At 42.3% G+C, this 21,419-nt stretch overlaps 1 protein-coding gene across 2 annotated transcripts in view; it reads right to left on the bottom strand.

Annotated features, from left to right (window-relative positions):
- Positions 1–12,316: 12,316 nt before the first annotated feature.
- Positions 12,317–21,419, bottom strand: part of Havcr2 (hepatitis A virus cellular receptor 2) — a 28,692-nt gene continuing 19,589 nt past the window's right edge. Inside the window, exons 5-6 of one of the 2 annotated variants that reach the window (XM_087573380.1) lie at positions 17,825–17,861; positions 12,317–16,539 (exon numbers count right to left, since the gene is read on the bottom strand). In XM_087573380.1, coding sequence (XP_087429506.1) covers positions 16,380–16,539; positions 17,825–17,861 — 197 coding nt within the window. In that variant the 3' untranslated portion in view covers positions 12,317–16,379. The remainder of the gene's footprint in view (positions 16,540–17,824; positions 17,862–21,419) is intronic. The other variant, NM_001100762.1, reaches the window with a different exon arrangement.

Raw genomic sequence — 21,419 nt, 5'->3', positions numbered from 1 at the left:
GCTGGAGCCTCCTGTCCTCCCAAACACTCCTCTTTCCTGGTCCTTCCCCCATATAGCCTTCAGCCTCACTCCTGGTCTCAGCACAAGTAAGACATAAACAGAGAAAAGTTGAAGGCAGAGAGAAAAGTGTGCTCCCTTCACAGAACCCTAAGCAAGGAGCAGCTTTCTAATGGGGTGCACTTGCCCTCTGGTTGACTGTGGGTTGTTCCTGCTCAGTAGCCAGAGTGGTTGGTCCCTAAGCCTCAACCAAGTTCAGTATTAGCAAAATGGAATAAGAAGGATGTAAAACATTGTTTGTAACCATGCTGTCCCATACAGGTCAAAGGCAGGTTTTGAAGATGTTCGTCTGTTGTTGTAAAATTATAAAAAATAAAAGGCTGTCTTTTACCCACTCTAGATCTGGCACCACAATGCCCCAAGATATCTGGTGGATATCTTAATCTCAGTCAGAAAAGCCTCTCACCCAACTTTGCTCCATCCCATATAACACTGGCCTCTGTCTGAGCCTGACAACAATCTCTCTACCCACCCAGTTCCCAAGGCAGGCTTCACCATGTCAGAAATATACATCCCAACTCCCTGGCAGCCCAGTGTCTCTGCCGCCACACTCTCCCAAACACAAATTGCCACATGAAAGAACACACAACACAATAACCTCTGATCCAACTGATAAGATATAACTGCCCACCTAAACATACAAAGCCCTGTACACATCCATCCCTTAAGAATATTCATAATGACCTGTAAATACACAGAGTGGAATCTTAAAGTCAGGCTCCACGTTTTCTCTGCGGCTTCTCTCCACCTCCTCCTGTTCCAGTCTCCTCCTCTTCCCTCAAACTTTTCTCCCACCCATCCTTCCTTCTCATCCAATGACAGGCCTCGTTCTATCCTGTACCCGCCCTCACCTGTATGACATCCTACAAGTGTTAGCAAGATGGCATGAGAAGAATGTGAAACATTGCTTTTAAGCATATTGTCAAAGGTCAAAGACAGGGGTTTTGAAGATGTTCGTTTTAGTTCCACTGTTAGCACTCATAGACTGAGGCTGAGGGAGTATGAACAAATACTTCTCTCACTAAGAATATTAACATTAGGCCACTATAATGACTCATTGGTCAAGAGTACCAACTGCTTTTACAGAAAACCTGGCGAGTTTCCAAGCACCCACATTGAGGAGCTCACAACGACTGTCACTGCTGGAGACGGAGAAGACCCAAACATTCCTCAGATACCTCTGTTCACACACACACACACACACACACACACACACACACACACACACACACATCACCACATACACACATCATCACACACACATACAATTAAAAACAATAACATCAAGTCTTAAAAATGGTAATATTCTGGGGTTGGAGATTTAGCTCAGCGGTAGAGCGCTTGCCTAGGAAGTGCAAGGCCCTGGGTTTGGTCCCCAGCTCCGGAAAAAAAAAAAAAAAGAAAAGAAAAAAAATGGTAATATTCTTATAATAACTTTGAAATCATATATTTATAAAATTACAAGGTATTCAACTCACTAGAGTAAATTGTAATATAATACTAAAAATTTACTCATTTCATATATTTATTTACTGTCTTCAACAAAATACATATGATTCTGAAGTCTCATGTAGCTTGCATCTATCTAGGATATAAATATTTGTTTACAAAACATAAAAATCATAGAATCCACTCCTACCTGCATAAATGAACAGAGGGGAAACAAACAAGGAAGCACGCAGCAAGCTAAGAGAGCTTTGATGCAGGTTTGGACAGAGTATGGTGCAATTTTAACTGGGAAGTCAGGCTTAAATGGACGTTCTAAAATCACTCATTTTCCCAGACTGACCACTCCCTTCCCATCTCCAACACTCCAACCAAAGCAAATTTTAGTTCTTCCTGTTGTTGGCGTCCTCGCCCCAAATGTCTGTAGCCACACTGCATACAAGCTATGTCTTCTAGAATTTTCTAAGTCACAAACCAAAAAGGTCAATGAACAACACTGCTAATACATCTATGCCCTCGCCTCCCTGGTCCCATTTCCATGATATTATGTAATACTAGAGAGTACTAATATAGACATGGGCCTAAATAAATAGGGCCAGATCCAATGGTACCAAGCTATTTCTACTACTGGTTTCTTTTTTATTTTTCATGTTAACTTAACTTAGAAGTTAGAAGACTTCAATAGCTAATCTATAAAAGTCCATTACTCCACTTAGACAAAGATCACCTACCAAATATATGGAGAACTCTGTTGGATGCTGTCACCCAAATGTCTAGGGATCCAACCATCGTTGTTTAATGTCCCACATTCAACCCCACATCATCTTCAATGTCATTCCACATGGTACCGAAACTGTATGGAGCAGTATCCTGATTCTTTCTCTTCAGCTTAAGTCTGTAGACATCCGTCCTTACCTGTACTTAAGGGAAAGTGACTTCTTGTTAGTCTCTTCTGGTGCTCTACTGCCCATGGAATCTCCCAGATTCTGTCTTGTAATCCCATCCTCATCTCCTGGCCACACTCTCACCTGTTCTGTGTGAAAACTGAGTTCTCCAGTTCTCCAATCCACCCACTAGATAGCATCTACTCACTGGTATAAACAGACTAAAGGGAGCCTAAGTAAGTGGGAGCACCCCTCATGTGCTAGAGCGGTTTTCCAAGCTTCAGCAAAGATCCTCACTTGAGGTGTGACTCTAGGCCTTGGGACAGCACTGCTTTTCAGACATTTGGAGAGTTAAGGGACTTTGACACCTGGGCCAATCCTCTTGATTTACAGGAGAGTAAACTGCACTGCAGAAAGGAGAACGAACTGGAGAAGCCAAGAGTTCCTGGAACAAGAGAAAAGGGGACACGGCTTTTGTTATACTTCCTGGAAGCCATCTACTAATATCTTTCTAATAAATGTTTACTCGCCGTCCATACTTAGAATGGAGGAGGAGAAAGAAATAAATCTAGATCATGGACTCTGCTTCCAAAAGTTTAGGGAGTGTGGGGTGGCAAGCATCTTCACTCATTGAACTATCGCACATATGTCTGTCTGTGTGAGGATATCAGGTCCCCTGGAACCGGTGATACAGACAGTTGTAAGCCGTGTAGGTGATGAGAGTTGAACGCAGGTCCTCTAAAAGAGCAGCCAGTGCTCTCAACTGCTAAACCATCTCTCCAACCCCAGGCAGGTGGATTTGTATTCTATGGCATCAAGGTCTACGGGAAGACTTTCAGGCTGGCCCAGAATGCTTGGTGAGCAGAGATCTTTAAAGAGCTGAAGCCAAGCGTCTCCATACCCAGATCCACCTTTCAGTTGTACTAAATTGTCCACGGAGCCTCCTGAAGTGTGGGAGTTGTGTAAGGTGGGAAACTGGACATGACTACTTTCCCATCTGGCAATTAGAGGGTAGAATGCTGTCCAAGCAAGTGTTTCTCGAGCAGTTGTGAATTCTGAGGGTGTTTTCATTTCCACAAACCAAGTACATAAGGCAACCACGTGTCTTCCTAAAGATGTTGAGGACAATGTCACAGATCTGTTGGGGTAAGATTTCTGGATCGTCACCATCTGAGCAAGTATAAGATACCCCACACCCATTTGGAGGCAGAGAGATGGGTCACAGCCTGAAATTGCTCCTGCAGTCAAAGAGGGTCATGAACTTCTGATCCTTCTTCCTCCACCAGTGTGGATCATGGGTGTGTGCTGCCTCCTGGTGTTTTCACTGTGCTCAGGATCCAGTCAGGGCTTCATGAATGCCTGGTGTTCTCTAAACTGTGCTACATATGCAACTGGGATTTTAGCATACACACACACACGCACACACACACACACACACACACATTTTTATGTTCATATTTATTTTTGTAAATTTATGTATTTATATTCATATATTTATATACTTACATTTTATGATTGTATATGTATCTTTATGTATTTATATTTGTATATTTATTAAATGTTTTAGATTTATATATTTGTGTGTGAGTACATTTTTATATATTGTTTCAGACTGGCTTCCTGTCTGCTTATAGGATATCCCGTGTTCCCCTGGTCCCTGTATCTATTCCATGGCCGGTTCCTTTCTTAGGATACTTTTCTCTGATGGCTACCAGAGCTGCCTCATAACTTGCAGTTTCCAGATTAAATTTGTTGTCTATAGCAGCAAATCCCTAGTCCAGATCCTGTCTTATATAGCTTATTACAAAATAACTCTTATCTCAAAAGTAGACACTAACAGCATTCCATACCTTAGGAGCTGACAATGTTTCACTCGGGTCTTGTGATGTACAATAAATATAACACACACACACACACACACACACACACACACACAGAGAGAGAGAGACAGAGAGAGAGACAGAGAGAGAGACAGAGAGAGAGAGAGAGACATACACGTACATATGTATGAGCTGTTTACACTCCAATTCAAGACCTCCCACAGCTGCTGATCCCTAAGCTGCCTGCCCATGGCAGAAACATCTATATACAGTGTAGGCCATATTATGTTAAATAGTCTTGGATTGGGGTCTTTACACAATGCCCACCTGCTTAATAATAACAATGTATATTTATGAAGAATATCAGTATTTCATTGAGATTGTATGACTTAAAGTATTTTTAAGAAATACAAGTAAATGAATAATAACCTATTTCACAGAAACCCATTTTTGTACAATCACCACACCTCAACGGCAAAACATTTCCACGCACGTGCTGGTATGTTTGAATGTCACGGAGAGAATCCAAATTCTTCAAAGTATTTGGTGGAGAAATACTTTGGTGAAAGAGAACTTTTATTTTGAAACTCTATTCTCTTTTGTATATTTGTGAAAACATAATTTATTTAGGGATGTGTGTGTGTGTGTGTGTGTGTGTGTGTGTGTGTGTGTGTGTGTTTAGTGTATGTACATGTACCATGAGCTTGAATGAATTCACACACATCAGAAGAGGGCATTTGAGAAGCCATGAAGGAGGGTGTTTGAGTGTTGGGAATTAAACCTAAGGCTCTATACTCCTGAAACACCTCTCCATCCTTAAGTTCTACATTTATGAATCATTTGAATATTTAGGAAGACTCACTAATATGCTAAAATAGGTTAAATTAAGATTATATTCTTTTAAGATTTAAAAGAAATATTTTCCTCTGTGTGTGGCATATGGGCGTGTATGCATGCATGCCTGTGCCCATGCATGTGTGAGCATGTGTGCATAGGAATCACTGGGATTTCATCAGAAAACTGGTGGGAACTGCTTGGCCTCTGTGGTTTGCTTAATCTGGTTCCGCTTTGCTTTGTTTGGTCTCCAGCTCTGCTCCTCATGCACCAGCCTCATGATTGCTCCAACTTAAAAAGCAAAACCCAAATTGAAAGGGTCGTGCTGACATAAAAATTTTGACTTCTAGGGACTGGGGTGTAACTCAGTAGAGTGTCCAGCATGGGCCAAGCACTGGCTTCAAAGACCATCATGGCGGTGCACACCTGCAAACCACAGCACTTGGGAAGTAGAGACAGAAGGATCAGAAGTCCAAGGTCACCAGTGGTTACTAAAGGCCTTCCGGACCAGCAGGGAAACAGGAGACACTGTCTCAAAATTTCTGTTTGTTTTCTAACACAACTGTCATGAAAAATACATACATCTAGCTATATACTTACTGCTCTATTTGTTTGAAACATGTTATCATTTTATAATTATAGTATTTTTTAAAGTATCACATTCTTTGACAGAGCAAGTTCACATTGACATCTCTACTCTCTAACAGCATTTAAAGGCATTTGGTAGAGAGCATTTAAAAATGAAATATCTGTGATTAGGGAAATGGTTTAATAGCATTTGTTCCACCTAAACTACACATCTATTTAAATGAAGTGTGCTATCCAAGAAGAAAGTGAGAAGTTATAATATGTGCTCATTTGTGGGTAGACAGATAAACAAAGACTTACAAGAGGTGTGTTGTGGGTCACAGGAAGTATCCCCTAGTCCCAAGTGGCTGCTGAGCGTAGGGGGTTGGTCTGGAACTGCTTTGTATTCAAATGCTAAATACTGGCCCCCAAGATCTGATTGCCCCCCTCACAAAGAGACCCTCAGGGACAAGGAGATCCTCAGGATGCTATGCAACTTTGTTCCCCAAGTTAATTGGTCAAAAAGATAAAACCTGTGATTGGGCAGTAGATAGAAGTGGGTAGGCAGGTTTTCTGTTACATGGCTGGGGGTTGCATGTAGAGAGAGTAACAGAGAAGAATGGTGACCAAAGGAGGATGAGGCTGCCAAGAGAAGGGACCTGCCATGACTACCCAGTGGCCAGAAGAAACAGCAAGTAACAAGAGAAGAGAGCTGGGATGTAAGTTAAAATAGATCCAAATCCCATCCAATCTAGGCTTACAGCTTGTAAATCCTTTATACAAGCTAGATAGAATGTGCGATTCCTTATGCAGCTGAGCACCTGAGACGTGGCCAATGAGGGCCGAGATGCGTTATAAAGGTAAAATGCACACTGAATTTGTGAGACTTACAGCAAAAGTGTATGAACTCTCCCTAGTGACTTTCAAAATCTGTTCCATATTAAGATGATAAGATAGATTTTTCAGTGCTTCGAGTTAAATAAAATAAACGCTTAAAATTAATATCACTCATTCCTATTTTAAATTTCTGTTTGTCGGTTGCTCTGTGTGTGTGTGTGTGTGTGTGTGTGTGTGTGTGTGTGTGTGTGTGTGTGTATCTGGTGTCCTCTTGTATCATTCTGCCTATTCCTTTGAGTCACGTTTCCTCTATTATACCAGAAGCCATAAGGCAGAAAGGCAGAGCAATTCCCCATCTCTTCTCACCACCACCACCCACAGAGCTGGGATTCAGGTGTTCTTGGGATGTTGTCTTTGTATATGGTGCTGGTTTGCTCTGTTGTGCCAGGAAACATTTGTGAACCCCAAAAGGCCACCAAGGAGCTGCAATCTCAATAGGGTCTCTTTATTCAAGCTTGAGCTTGGGGTCCCCGCCAACTCTGACACAACAGGAAGGGGGAGCCCTGAGCCTAGTTTTAGGCAAGCATTTATAGAGGCAAGAAAGGGGGTATCTAGCCTGGTACACATCTGATTGGGGGTGTGGAGGGAGCACCCTGGCCTTTAACATGGCTGGTGCTAGGAGCCAAACCTCAAACTTAACTTCTGCTTTCCTCCTGATTGGTGGTTGTTAGGCAGAGGTAGGCTTTTAACTCAGGGGTGCAGATTTGTTTGGGGAACAACCTGTAAACTGGTGTTAGACACAGGTCTTCTTGTGGTGTAGCCTGGAAACTGGTGCTAGACACAGGTCTTATTGTGGGGTAGACTGGAAACTGGTGCTAGACACAGGTCTTATTGTGGGGTAGACTGGAAACTGGTGCTAGGCACCATCCTGTTAGTTAACTTGAGTTTAACCTTAGGTCAGGTTCTCTAAGACAGAGTCTGAACCCAAAAGTTTTGGTCTCTCAGCTCAGTCTGGCCTTCACCACTGAGGTGAGCAGTCCATCTAACTGCTTGCTGAACAATTTCTCAAGCCCTATCACCCATTTCTTTTTAATATAGATAGTAGAAAATTAAAACTGCCTGTGAGGTTCTTGTCGTATTCGCACTGTGCTGGTCTAAGTTCAAAGAAACCATTCAGATGACCCCTGGGCAGTGGAGGGGATTAACAGGAAGAACAGAGAATGGGGGAATTCCACTCTAAAGATAAACCATATATTTTGATGTTTGCTGGGCTGGGTTTTTGCTGCTTTGTTTTAAGATGAAGTCTCATATAACTCAGGAACCTCAAGTATCCATGTAGCTGAGGCTGGCCTTAGGGTCTCAGTCCTCTTGTTTCTGGTTCTGGAGCACTAGACATCAAGTATGCACCGACATGTTTGTCTTTTCCATTATTTTTTAACTTTTGGTTTTAATATTTTAGTATACATTAGCACAGTCTTCGCATGTTATTTATTTAGTGATGTTTATTTAATCGTGTATACCACTAAGATATATTTCACATTATTTTGTTTTTGCTGTTGTCCTCATTCTACTTTTGAAACAGGGTCTTTTTGCTGTGTAGATCAGGCTGCTCTCACAATAGCAATCCCCCTGCCTCATGCCAGAATTGAAGTCATGTGAAACCACACCCCACTAAAGCATTCAAACTTCAGGAACCAATCCCAGGACTCCCAGTAAGGAACAAGACTCAGTTAACAGTGTCATACAACTCCCCTTGTTTTGATCAATGGTCCCTGGTGCACTCGCTGCAGACCTTAAAGGACACTGGATGACTACAGGGAAACATGATTTTCCCGCAGATCCATATTCTTTCATGATTAAAAACTTGATCAACATGGAAATAAACAATCCAACAAGATATCCCAAGGCTACTGTCAATTAGCAATTAGCTTCAGGCTGGCGGCCCTGCCCAGAGTGCTCTTCTGACACCTTGACTGGAAAGAAGCAGCAAGGACAGAGTGAAAGGTCACATTGCATAGTCGTTCCCTGGAATTCCAGGATGATGAGGCCGCTGCATGTGTGTCGGAGATTTTTTGCCTGAGGAGAGTGGTTGATGTCACTGTTGGAAGGAACAGTGAAAACTGTGGAGACCTTCACTAAGGCCTAGAGCAGACAGACCTTCAAGCCCTTCACCGTGAGCACTGGAGCCTTCTGCTACCTCAGCTTTGAGAGTTTGGCTATGATATAGTCAATTTTGGCATAAACAAATTGTTCTAACCCTTCAGGGTGATACAGCAGAGACCACAGCAATGGAGGTGGAGGTAGGAACTCTGGAGAGCAAGAGTTCAAGGTCACCATAACCCATAATACTCTATCTAAGCCCCTCACCACCAGCACCACATTTAAGAGAGAGAGAGAGAGAGAGAGAGAGAGGGGGGGAGGAGAGGCTGTTGTAGAAATCTACTGTGGTGCAAACAGGTAGGAAACAACCTTAGGGTCCGCCCCTTATTTCACTCCAGCAGTATAAACAGGCTCAGTGCACAGCTGAGCTGCGCTCACACGACCTTGTAGGGAATGGGTGTGTCAGAGCCAATTGGAAGGAAGTAAACAAACATGTGAATGTAAATTGTGGTAGAAAATTCAAAATTACTTCTGTAGCAGCTGCCACCACCACCACCACCCATGACCACACCCCACATTGAGCTTCTCCTAGACAGTGCTGGTCTAGAAGAATAAAGCACCACTAAGCGTCAGAGGTCATTCCTTGGGAGAACGGGGGAGCTTTAGCAGAAGGGAGGGAATGGCAGGGTTTTATCTGATCTAGATTTAAAATGAATGGAACCCAGTGTGATGGTTCTAATCCCAGCACTCAAGAGGCAGAGAGAGGTAGAAGGATTACATTAAATTTGAGGTCCAACCGGACAGTCAAGTCGACTGAGCAAGAACTTGTATTAAAAACAAGAAGAACGGGGTTGGGGATTTAGCTCAGTGGTAGAGCATTTGCCTAGCAAGCGCAAGGTCCTGGGTTCGGTCCCCAGCTCCGAAAAAAAAAAAAAAAAAAAAAAAAAAAAAAAAAAAAAAGACAAAATAAAATAAAATAAAATAAAAAACAAACAAAAAACCCAAGCAAACAAAAACAACAAAAAAAGAAATATAGAAAGCAAAGAAAAAAGGAAAGAGCCCTCAAAGTTCAAACAACAAAAGGTAGAAATTAAAAACACATCAATTTATAAGCTGTAAGACTAAAATGTAAAACTTTAATGAAATAATTTAAAGGTGACACGCCTACAATTATCAGGTTAAAATGTGAGCAGCTTTAAACTGATACCTCATTACTGCACATGAATAGTTAAATAAGCCACTTTAAAAAAAAAAAAACAAACAAAACCAAAAACCTCTCTGTTTTCTCTGGAAAAAGGAACTCATTACAGGCACAAGAGATTTGGACGTGAATTTATAAAAAGAGATTGACCAAAGAGGAAACAAGTGACTTGAAATAACCTTTTTTTAAAATTTCATTGGTTCATTCATTCATTCATTCTGTGTGTGCTGAAGGGCATTTCGGAAGTGAGAGCACAGCTTAGAGACATCAGCCCTTTCCTCCTGCCCCGTGGCCTCCTGGGATCAAACTCTCAAGTCATCAGCCAGCACCTTAATGCCCTGAGCCATTTAGCTAGCCTGAGTGATCTTTATTTATAGCAGTGGGCAACACAGCTAAGACGGGCCGCAAAGGCTCTAGGAACCTGGAAGGAACAGTTCTGGTTCACGTTTCCTCTTTGCACAAGTCCCTCACTGAAAAGACAACTGAAACCTAAGCCTCTCTCAGCCTTGAGGACCCCTAGACAAAATGGTCATCTTACCCTGTCTCTCCCCCACTTCTCAGCTGAAACCCAGAAAATGATGGATCTCAAAATGGTTACTCTAGGGCACCTCCACTCATCTCCTCTCCTGCCGGATCGAGGCCACTTGCATAAAAGTCTGGGGAGATATTTTTGTTCTGCTCTATTTCCATAAGTCAATAGATCACCTTTGGGAGTAGGCATGAGGGCCATTTGAGCTCTAAACTCTCATTTTTGTTTGATAAAGAGGTTGGATGTTGCTGGAAGTGGTATTATGTAAGGACTACATTTCTCGACCTCAAGTCATAAGCTTAGAAAAGAACACAGCCTGTCCATTTCTATTATTAGAATAAGTTGTACTGGGTTTCCACAAATATCAACAAGCCCTTTCCACAAGCACATGCTCTTTTTATTTTTAAAGGGGGAAATGATTCGTATAAATTGACTTGCTGTTATCAGGAGAGCCATTGAACTGCTGATGAGTTCTATCTTGGGAATTCCAAACCTATATGTCATAGGCTGGTAACCTTCCCTTCTCAGGACTTGTCTGGTCTAATAGGAAACTCCTAAGCACTTGTAAGAATGAACTACACATTCACCTAACACTCTCTCTCTCTCTCTCTCTCTCTCTCTCTCTCTCTCTCTCTCTCTCTCTCTCTCTCTCTCCCTCTCTCCTTTCTCCCCTCTTCCTTATCTCCCTTTCCCTCTCCCCTTCCCCGCCTCTCTCAGACAGGGTCTCATATAGCCCAGGCTGGTTCTTGTGGGGCAGTAGACTGTGCCACCAGACAGTAGAACTGGTAAGGTTCCAGCAAATTTCAGAATCCTGATAAAACTCTTAATTGAGAATGGCAAGAGTTTGAACTAGCTCCCAACCAGATTCCTGTCTTGGAACACCCCACTAAAAAGACCATGACAACCACAACCAGCCACTTAGCATAGAACCTAGAGTTCTCCAGACTAATGTGTCTAGGGGGCTCGAGTGTTTAGCCAATGGAAACGAGCAGTTTTCTTCCTAGGCATCTCTTCCTGCAAAAGGTATTTAGTCTCTGGTTCACCCTAAGTAAGTGGTCTGCATCCTCATCCACCATGAATAAAGCAGTTTGGACAAGCAAGGACTTTCTCCTTCATCAAAGACTGTGAGGGAGAGGGGCCCCTTGTCATAGAGTGCTCCCAAGTCTCCCTTAGAGGGCTTCTCTTCCAGCCCGTCGCACTCCTGGCATTCACTCTGAGCTAAGCTGGATCTCCCCTCTCCTCACCAGCACTCCGGCTCATTGCAGGCCAACTGGCCCTGTTCCCAACTCTCCTCGGTCCCCAGAAGCTTCTGGGTGCCCAGAGAGAAGGGAGCCCCCATTCTCAACTCTTCTCGGTTCCCAGAGGCATCTGGGTGCCCAGGAGTTGCAGACCCCACAGCCGCAGTCCCGGCCCCTGTCATTTCTCACCCAGAAAAACAAGGGCGGGGATCCCTAACTTAGACTGTGTTTTGCTTCTCCTGAATGTGTGTCAGCGGTGTTCTGACATCCTAAAGGCTAGGCAGAAAAGCAGAACCACAGGTTCTGGTCTTTATTCATACAAAGATTAACCTCAAATCAACTAAGGATGACTTTCAACTTCTTACCTTCTAGCTTCAGAATGCTGGGATCACAGAAGTATTCCACCATTCCCCATGTATGTATGCTAGCAATCAACATAGGGCTGTGCATAGTACATAAGTAATCTAACTGCTGCACTGCAACCTCCTTGATTTTTAAAGTTAGCTAGTTAGTTAGTTAGTTAGTTAGTTAGGGTTTCTATTTCTGTGAAGGACAACATTTCATTGGAGCTGGCTTATAGTTTCAGGGGTTTAGTTCATTATCATCATGGTGGGAAACATGGTGGCACGCAGGCAGACAAGGTGCTGAAGAAGGAGCTGAGAGTTCTTGATCTGCAGGCAGCAGGAGCGCGTCCGTCACAATGGGCATAGCTTGAGCATTTAAGACGATCAGGCCTGATTCCACAGTGATATACTTCCTCCAAGAAGGCCACACCTACTCCAGCAAGGCCACACCTTTTTTTAAAAATAAGATTTATTTATTTATTGTATATAAGTACACTGTAGCTGTCTTCAGACACACCAGAAGAGGGCATCAGATCTCATTACAGATGGTTGCGAGCCACCATGTGGTTGCTGGGATTTGAACTCAGGACCTTAGGAAGAGCAATCAGTGCTCTTAACCACTGAGCCATCTCTCCAGCCCCAAGGCCTCACCACTTAATAGTATCATTCCCTCTGCACTAAGCATTCAAACACATGAGTCTATGGAGACCATTCCTATTCAAACCACCACAGTTAGCTAGTTAGTTAGTTAGTTAGTCAGTCAGTCAGTCAATTAGTCTGTTAGTAGTGTGTGTTTGTGTGTGTGTGTACACATGAGTAAAGGCTATAAGAGGGCTTTGGGTAACCTCCTCTATTTCTCTCCACTTGTTCTTTTGAGGCAGGGACTTTCCAAGAATTGAGTCTTTTTTTTTTTTTTTTTTTTTTTTGGTTCTTTTTTTCGGAGCTGGGGACCGAACCCAGGGCCTTGCGCTTCCAAGGTAAGCGCTCTACCACTGAGCTAAATCCCCAGCCCCAAGAATTGAGTCTTAAATTTGTTCTACTGTGCTAGAAGCCAGCAAAGGCAGGTGATTCTTACACACACACACACACACACACACACACACACACACACACACACTCAGAGACGGGGTTATAGGCATGTGGAAGACACCTAGCTTGTTACACAGACACAAGGTTCTAAACTCCAGCCTTCATAATTCTAAAACAAGGCTGAGCCATCTTGCCAGCCTTTGATTTCTTGCTTTTTGAGTTTTACTCTTCTTTTTTTGTTGTTTTGAAATTGTGTCTCATGCATCCCAGAAGGCCTTAATCTTTCCATGAGTTTTGAATTCTTTAGCTTTTTTAAATTTTTAATCCAATGCATTGTTATTGTGTATGTATGATGAGTGTGTGAACATAGGCTCATGCAGCGTGAATGTAGAAGTCAGAGGTCAACTTTCAGGAGTCAGGTCTCTCTTTCACCATAGGTTCCAGGGATCGAACTTAAGTTGACAGGGGCTTGGGGATCCAACTCAAGTCATGAGGCTTACACTGAGTCATTCCATCAGTTCTTTTCCCCCTTGGTGTTGGTTTTGTGTGTTATTTTTATTAATTTTAATCTGGTCATCCTGTATCTCTCTTGCGTTTATTTGTATAGATTGATTTCTTTTCACTTTTCATATTACCGTGAATTGGATTTTGTGTTACATTTTTTTAAAGAGTTGTGTTTGTGTGTGTGCGAAAATGCATGCACACGTGTGTGTTGTATGTGTGTGTGAGCACATGCACAGAGACTAGAAGAGGGAATCACGTGTCCTCCTCTGTTTCTCTATTTCTATAAGGCAGCGTCCATCCTGAACACCAGCACAGGAGAAGGCCCCACCCACACTCAGGGTGGGTCTTCCCACCTCAATAGACCAACTCTAGAAAGTACCTCACAGACACAGGCAGAGATTCATCTCCAAGGTGATCTTAGACCCTGTCAAGTTAACAATCGATATAAATTATCACACCATACAATCAGCCATTCTTCTGTTTCTCTGCTAGGCTAGAAGCCAGGAAGTCCAGTCATCTTACTCTCTGACCACCTCCACCAAGGCTGCACACCTGCAGTAGACTCCAGTCTTGTTGCAAAGGTGCTGAGTTCCAAACTATAGTCCCCGTAATGGCACAGCCATCCCTCTGAACTGCCGAGCCATCTCTCCATCCTCTCATTTTTGAAGCCTTTAAGTATCTGTTTACCATTTCCTGGCCCCTTTTACTACCTCCTTTGGCTCCCTCATTTTTCCTGTGCCACCCACCAACTCCATCTTGAATACCTGATTTTAGGTGACCACAGGTCTAAAAACAAGGATTCTAGTTCTAGCTTACTGACTCCTTCTGGTGCCCTTGACCTTGACCAATGTTCTTTGATGAAGACAGGAAACAAGAAAATATTTAGTGGATCTCCCCATTTCACCTAACCTAACCTAGAAAATGCCTCAGAGACACAGCCAGAGATCGATCTCCAAGGTGATCTTATATCTGTCAAATTATCAATCAATATAAACTATAATACCGTATTAATTAATTATCCCTCTATTGATATAAAAAAAAAATCCCTGGCAAACACCACAGCAGTGATCGTCTTTGTATATATGCCCTTGCTTAAAGACTTTGTCAGATAAGGACCTCAATGGGGGAAACCATTGATCTGGTTTAAATATGCTCAAAGTACTTCACTAGTACAGTTGGTTTTATTACTTTAAAACACTTGAGATTAATTTTCCCATCTGCATGAGAGATGTTACCTAATTGATTCTGCAGATGGTCTCCCTTCCATACCCACCTAAAAGATCCAGTAGTTCCACAGCTAGCTAAATGCAGCCTAAACATCAAAATTCATACAAGAAAAGATCCAAACATGCAGGTTTCAGTGCCTTCACTAACAGACGTCCTCTGACATACACAGTAGCACCCCGGTGCAAAAAGTCTTTCAACAAAGCTACCTTTCTGCTCACTTAATATTTTCACTCTGGGTCTATTTAATTGACTCTGTTATATATGAGAACCAACACAGACCAAGGCACTGGCCAAGCAGTTGTAAGCCAGATGAAACTGAGCTCCACCAGCTTGGAAATTAAGTTTGGTGACCACTGTCCTACCAAAAGGATCTTTTGCTGACTATATAGATTGCTGCAAGAGGTCTGCCTTCGTGTGTCCCAGTCACCGGTTCTTCTTCTGTCAGAAACACGGCTCCAGTTTCCTCCAGAAATGGAGAAGTTGTCTGAGTCAGTTCCCTTTGAGCACACAGCAGGCAAGGTGCAGCTTTCGTAAAAAGTTTCCTTTCGCAGTCAGCAGGCCACTTATGGGCAACGTTTTTCTTGTGTACGAGAGTCTGGCAGTGTAGGACACCATGCTCCTGACCTCTCCATGCTCCTGCTTCAACCTTCTGGGTGCTGGAATTAATTACAGGTCTGCATTTCAGTGCTCCCGTTCAGAGGCAGTCTTAACAGAGGCAGAGGAGAGTCATATAGAGATAAACATTATAGAGAGGCAGAAGGCACACAGAGAACTTTCACTATCATTTAGCCCTGTTCTGATCCTTCCTTTCTTTTAATCTTTTGCGTGTAACCTCATGTGCGCGTGCGCATTTGCGTGCGCATGCGCATGTGCGTGTGTAAGGTACATGCGCATGTCTGCAGAGAGCCCAGGACAGTCTCCATTGATGTTCCCCAGGAACACAGTCCATCTTATTATGAGACAGGGACTCTCACGGACTTGCAACTCACCATCTAGGCTAAGGTGGCGTCAATCATGCCCCAGGGATCTGCTTTGCCTTTACCTCCCTATCTCTGGAGTTCACAAGCATGCACTACCATGCCTAGCTTTTTTATGTCAGGTCTGGGACCAAACTCAGGTTCCTCATGCTTTATAACAAGCACCTCACTGAGCCATATCTCCAGTCTCCAGTGTCTGTGTGTTTATTTTCTTCTTTTGTTTTTGAGACAAAGTCTCACCAACATAGCCCCAGCTGACCTTGAACTCACCACCCTCCTGCCTGAGGTTCCCAAGTTATGGAATGTTAAGCATATGCCACCCGGCTCTGAATCTTTCAAGGTTAGAAATCTCTAGGAAAACCACCAGCTTTTTTAGATTTCGAGCACCAACAAAGACCTGCACCTACCGATCTTAGCCCTTTATTCCCTCTACCTGTTCAGGAGCTTTGCGGACATACCACAAACCTTAATGTCTCAGAGACATCATACTAGCCATTCCTAATGTAAGGAAGCACATGTGAGCTTCAACATCCATGAGTGCAGTCTCTGGGTTGGGAGATCCTGTCCCTGAAACTCAGGTAAAGTGGTGCATTTCAATGTAGCATAGGTTACAGTTGAATCTCCTTGTGAGTTCGTTATCCCCAGAAAACAGGAACTCTTTTCTTGGTGGCTGTGGACAGAACCTCCAATGAGGTTGCCAGGTGACTTATCTCATAGTTTTCGAAAAAGAAAGTACCAAAGTCAGAAATGAAAGGGAGCCTTTAAAGTCGGGAGCCCAGAGGCGGTCAGGATGGCTGCTGGCTGCTGACATAGCAGTAGTACTCATTTGAATTCTCCATTTCATATATGTTCTCCTCTATAGTGTAGATGTTTTCCTCAGACCGAATCCTGCCTGCTCCTGCATTCACCAACCCTCCTGGTGGGGAGTTGGCCAGTGTAATAAGACTGTAAAAAAATAAAGTGATAAGGTTGGCAGAAGACTTTCCCAGATAACAGCTCATCTTCATCTCTTGTTCCCAAACAGTCTTCCATTTGTTTTCATATCACTCATATGTACATATGCAATTTTTAATTCAAGGCAGTTACACATTGTCCTGCGCAGTCTATAGACTGCAGCAGTGAACAAAATACACATAGCCATAGAAGCTGTGTGTTAGCAAACCTTGTGTCTCAGTTTTCTCTACTGTAGACATGGAAAGAAGGAGAGCCCTCCAGCAGGGCTGCTGTGAGGAGCACCAGATTGTTCATTTGCTGGAGTCAATTATTAATATTTATCAGGCACTGTGCTGGAGTTACAATAGTCAACACTAGAGGGTTGCAGTGACAGAGCTTAGCACTGAGCACAGCATTTCACAGATACTGGATTGATGCCTGTCACTGTCACCTAAGAATATCATGTTTCCCGTTACACTTCCAAGTAAGAATAATGGTACTGGTTATTGAATACCACACTTGGATTTATATGATTTTTCTCTGCTTTATATTATTGTGTCTTTGGAACATTCTGGATTTTGTTGATTCTGAGATGTGCTTCCTATAATATTCAGCAGATAATCGTATTTTCCCTTGAAATGCATTGCAATTTTTCATGTATTGAATCTTACTGAAACTGTAAGTTTCAGTAAACCTGGGAGTGTGTGTGTGTGTGTGTGTGTGTGTGTGTGTGTGTCCCTGTGCGCGCGCGCGCGTGCGCAGCCAGGAGTGAAATAATGAGGATCACCTAAAGAGCTTTGAGAACAGTACCTCATCAGGCTCCATCTTCTAAGATCCTGATTTGGTTGTTCTAGGTATGCCCTGTATCAATCAGCAAGATTAGTCCCCAAGTCATGCTAAGATACTGCCACAGTAGGAAATGCCTAGGCTGGGCTGTAAAAACCCTGACTATAGCTGATTGAGGAGATTTTTTTTTCTGTATATCAATTGATTAGCAACATAAAAACAACAAACATACATTTAAAGTTTCAGTTTGTTAGACACTAGAGATAAGTAATAAGTATTTGATAACAATAAGAAGCCAAATTATACATGTCAGCTTTAGAACAGAGGAAGCTAAATGCACAGGGAGACAGCTATTGAATTAATGATTTATAAACAAAGGAAGCCTAACCTAAATTTTCAAAGCTCTAATTCAGAATTTCTCAGAGAAATAATAAAAGCTATAGTATACCTCCTTCCTCTTTCCCCAATACTCTTTTCCCATTTTCCCAATTCCCTCTTCCATTATTCTTACCTCAAATCCTGCAACTTCTTTTTCTTAGAGGAATACCCTAAGTAACAGGAGAAGAAAAATCAATTAGAGTGTTTTTCTAAGATAAGTGAAATAAATAAAACTGCCAAGTCCTGCCAGGCAGAAGGGACAGTGTGACACAGTTCCCACCCCTGGAGAAGAACTAGCAGGACTTGGCCCTCCGTGAGTATTGATGGTTGCTAAGCATGAGGCTTGGCTGTATAATAATGTGCATAATTTTCTTTATGTTCCTCCTTCAGGAGATGTTCTCCCTACCAAAGTTTTCAGGGAATGTTCTCCCTGCCAAGGTTAAGGACTGCATGATAATTAGAAGCTGCATGAGTACTGGAAATGAGGGTATAAATCAGCAAAATGGTGAACACTGTGACCTTTAGGACAGCTCTTATGACTGTGGGAAAGAACTCTGAAAACACAAGTTCAAGAATATATAATTTCTCAACCATGCAAAATATAAGGATACAATATAACTTATATGAGGAGCTTCATGTACCTCAATGGACAGCTGCACTAGGAGCCAGCTTGTCAGAAAGATATTAAGGAAGGTGATAAAGAGATATGAGGAGTGGCCATGACAGGGCAAGATCCCAACCAGGTAAGCTTACTGTTTGTGCTTACAAAGACAGGCAGATTCCTGAGTTCCAGGTCAGCCTAGGTAGAGGTAGTTTAAGACCAGGCATGGCGAAAATGGTGATCTCAGAGCCAGAGCTTATTGTCTGTGCTTACAAAAGCAGGCAGATCTCTTAATTCATTGCTATGTTTAAAAAATGTACTTGCTATCTTTTCTAAGAATCAGGAGGCTAGGGTCATAAAATGCTGATTCATGGGATTACAAAAAAAGGGAACCTGGGGTGGACTAATGAATTGCTATGTAAATAAAAGACTGGGCTTTGGTCTACAAGAGCTGAGCTGTCTGGAGATGTCTGGAGAACTGTCTTGAGCAAGGCTGTCAGTTTGTACCCAGGATTAGTCAATCTTGAGTCGTTCTTTCACCCTTCCCAAACATTCCTTCCTCAGAAAACCTCTCTAAGCGAAGACTTGTCCTTAGCACAAAATGGACTGATTGGAGATGAGAGTTGCTAGTGAAATTTGGTCTTGCCTCAGAACAAATTAAACCAAATGACCAGTACTATATGACTATGTTAAGAGTAATATTAATGTATAGCTCTTATTTAACAAATATTATGAGGCTTATTCTGTATGTGCAGCAGTTTGATAGGCACCAAGGACTACAGGGAGAGTAGTGAGCTCTGACTCCATGAAACATACACCCTAGTGAGGAAAGAAGGAAGAAGAATGGAGGGAGAGAAGAAGGGAAGGAAGAAACAAAAAATAAATTTCAAATTATGATCCACTATCAAAAGAAACCAGCACCATACTAAAACAAAACCAAAAAAAGTTAGAAAACATTAGGACATGACTTTTGAGGTCTGTTCTGAAAGAAAAGAATGAGTCACGTATGTCAAGAACTGGGTGGGGTGGGGGGAATTACAGGAACAGAGAACCCTCAGTAAAGATCGGGTTGGTATCAAAACCAAAACCACGACTAGAACTCAAGAGTGTCCTCCAATAACATCTGAGAGGTAAGCGAAGGCTGGGTCCTAAAGACCTTTTCAGTCATAATCCTGTAGCTGCAGCCATGGGATGTGGGGGCAAGAGGATCAAGAGTCCAAGGCAAGCAAGCAACATATGAGACCCTGTTTCCACAAAACAAACCAACCGAACAACAGCAAAAAGAATCTGGATGATATAAGACAGGAAGACCTTTATGCTATCATTGAATGGCGGTATGGTCTGACCCGACTACTATGGAGAGAACTGATTAGAAGAAGAAATAAAGAAACAAATAAAGATAATGGTTGACCCAGCAAGATGGAGAATAATGAAGCAATTTTGAGATATATTTTGTACAGAGACTGAGACTGGAGTTGATTATATACTAAGACATCAGAAAGATATTCTAAGATGACTTCTAAATTTCTGGCATGAGCAACCAGAGAGACAGTAGTGAAATGGTGGAGAAGTCCAGAGTCGGAGAGTTGGGTTCTGGTGAGTGGGATACAGAAGCCCTTGTTTCTGATGTATGAATGTATGAACCTCTAAAGTGAAGCTATCAACTGGACAGGGAGACAAGCTGCACCAACATTTTAACAGTTGATAAGACTAAAGAGAATATCTAAGTTCACAGAATATATGTTATGAACTAGAATGCTTACCAAAGAGAAAAAGGCCAAATCCTAAAGAATTTCACCTTCTAAACAGTAGACAGAAGAGTAAATATATAAATAATGGGAAGGGCTGGCCCATCAATAAAATGAATGGTGTTTCCAAAACCAAGAGAAGACATTTTAAAACAAAGTATAGAATTTACTTGGGATGTTACTTACAATTAACCATAATAAAGACAAAACAATATGTGATTATTAGTAAAATGAGAGCAATTTTGGCTTGACAAAAATTGTATTTGTGGTACTTTAAGGATAGAAGTGAGATCGGCAATTCAGGAGAAAATTATAAATGAAGAAATTAAGACTTGGCAAAGGAGGCAGACCTTTGATATTTCCTTGGTTAAGAGAGGGCTGAAGGAAGCTAAGCAGTGGTGAAGATGGATGGCCATCTAAGTCAACAGACAGTCCACCAGAAAGGCTAAGGACTGATGGGCACTACCCAGCCAGTGTGAAGTTATAACATCATGACTTAAGAACAGACCATTTCATTTGTCAAATTGTTGTCTGTAGTATCAAGGGGGAAATTATAAACTGAACAGAACATTGTGATCTATTCCTCAAAACCACCATCTATGTTAACCCTACACCAAAATCCAAATGTACTCAAATTCCTTATATAAAACATCACTGATACCTGTTGTGATCTGCCACACACTTTAAATGATCTCTAGACAGCTTATAATTTCTAGCATGAGATAAATTCTATATAAATCATTGTTCTGCTGCCTTATTTGGGGGATTAAAACACCTATACATGCTAAGTGTAAATAATGTTCAATTATTTTGGGCTTTATGGTTTAATTCATAGATGTGGAACCTATGAAAAGCATTGAAAGGTATCAGTATATATGAGTTGAATTTCACTCATGCCTCTTTTAAAGATTAGAATGAGCCTAGGACATGATAGAGACCTGGAATGAGGAAGGCTCCAGGGAGTCTATGAGGGTGACTCTAGCTGAGACTCCTGGCAGTAGGGATATGAAGCTTTAAGTTTCACCCCCTGTAACTGGGAAGGAATATGAATGGAGGGATAAGAACACCAACCCACACACAAAATCTTCAACCCAAATTGGTCCTGCCACCAAGAAATGCAGGGAGAAAGACGGAACAGAGACTGAGGTATGCTCAACCAATGACAGCCTAACTTGAGACCCATTCCATGGGCAAGACCAAATACTTGACAATATTAATGATACTGTTATGCTTGCAGACACAAGCCTAGCATAAATCACCTCTGAGAGGCTCCACCCAGCAGCTCACCAACACAGATGCACAGCTCACCACAGCCAAACATCAGACAGAGCTTGGGGAGTCTTGTGTAAAAGTTGGGGGAAGGACTGAAGGAACTGGAA

Source organism: Rattus norvegicus, chromosome 10, assembly GCF_021556685.1.
Source record: "Rattus norvegicus strain SHRSP/BbbUtx chromosome 10, alternate assembly SHRSP_T2T, whole genome shotgun sequence".
Classification (NCBI taxonomy): Eukaryota; Metazoa; Chordata; class Mammalia; order Rodentia; family Muridae; genus Rattus; species Rattus norvegicus.
This window is presented reverse-complemented; position numbering and strand designations above follow the sequence as displayed.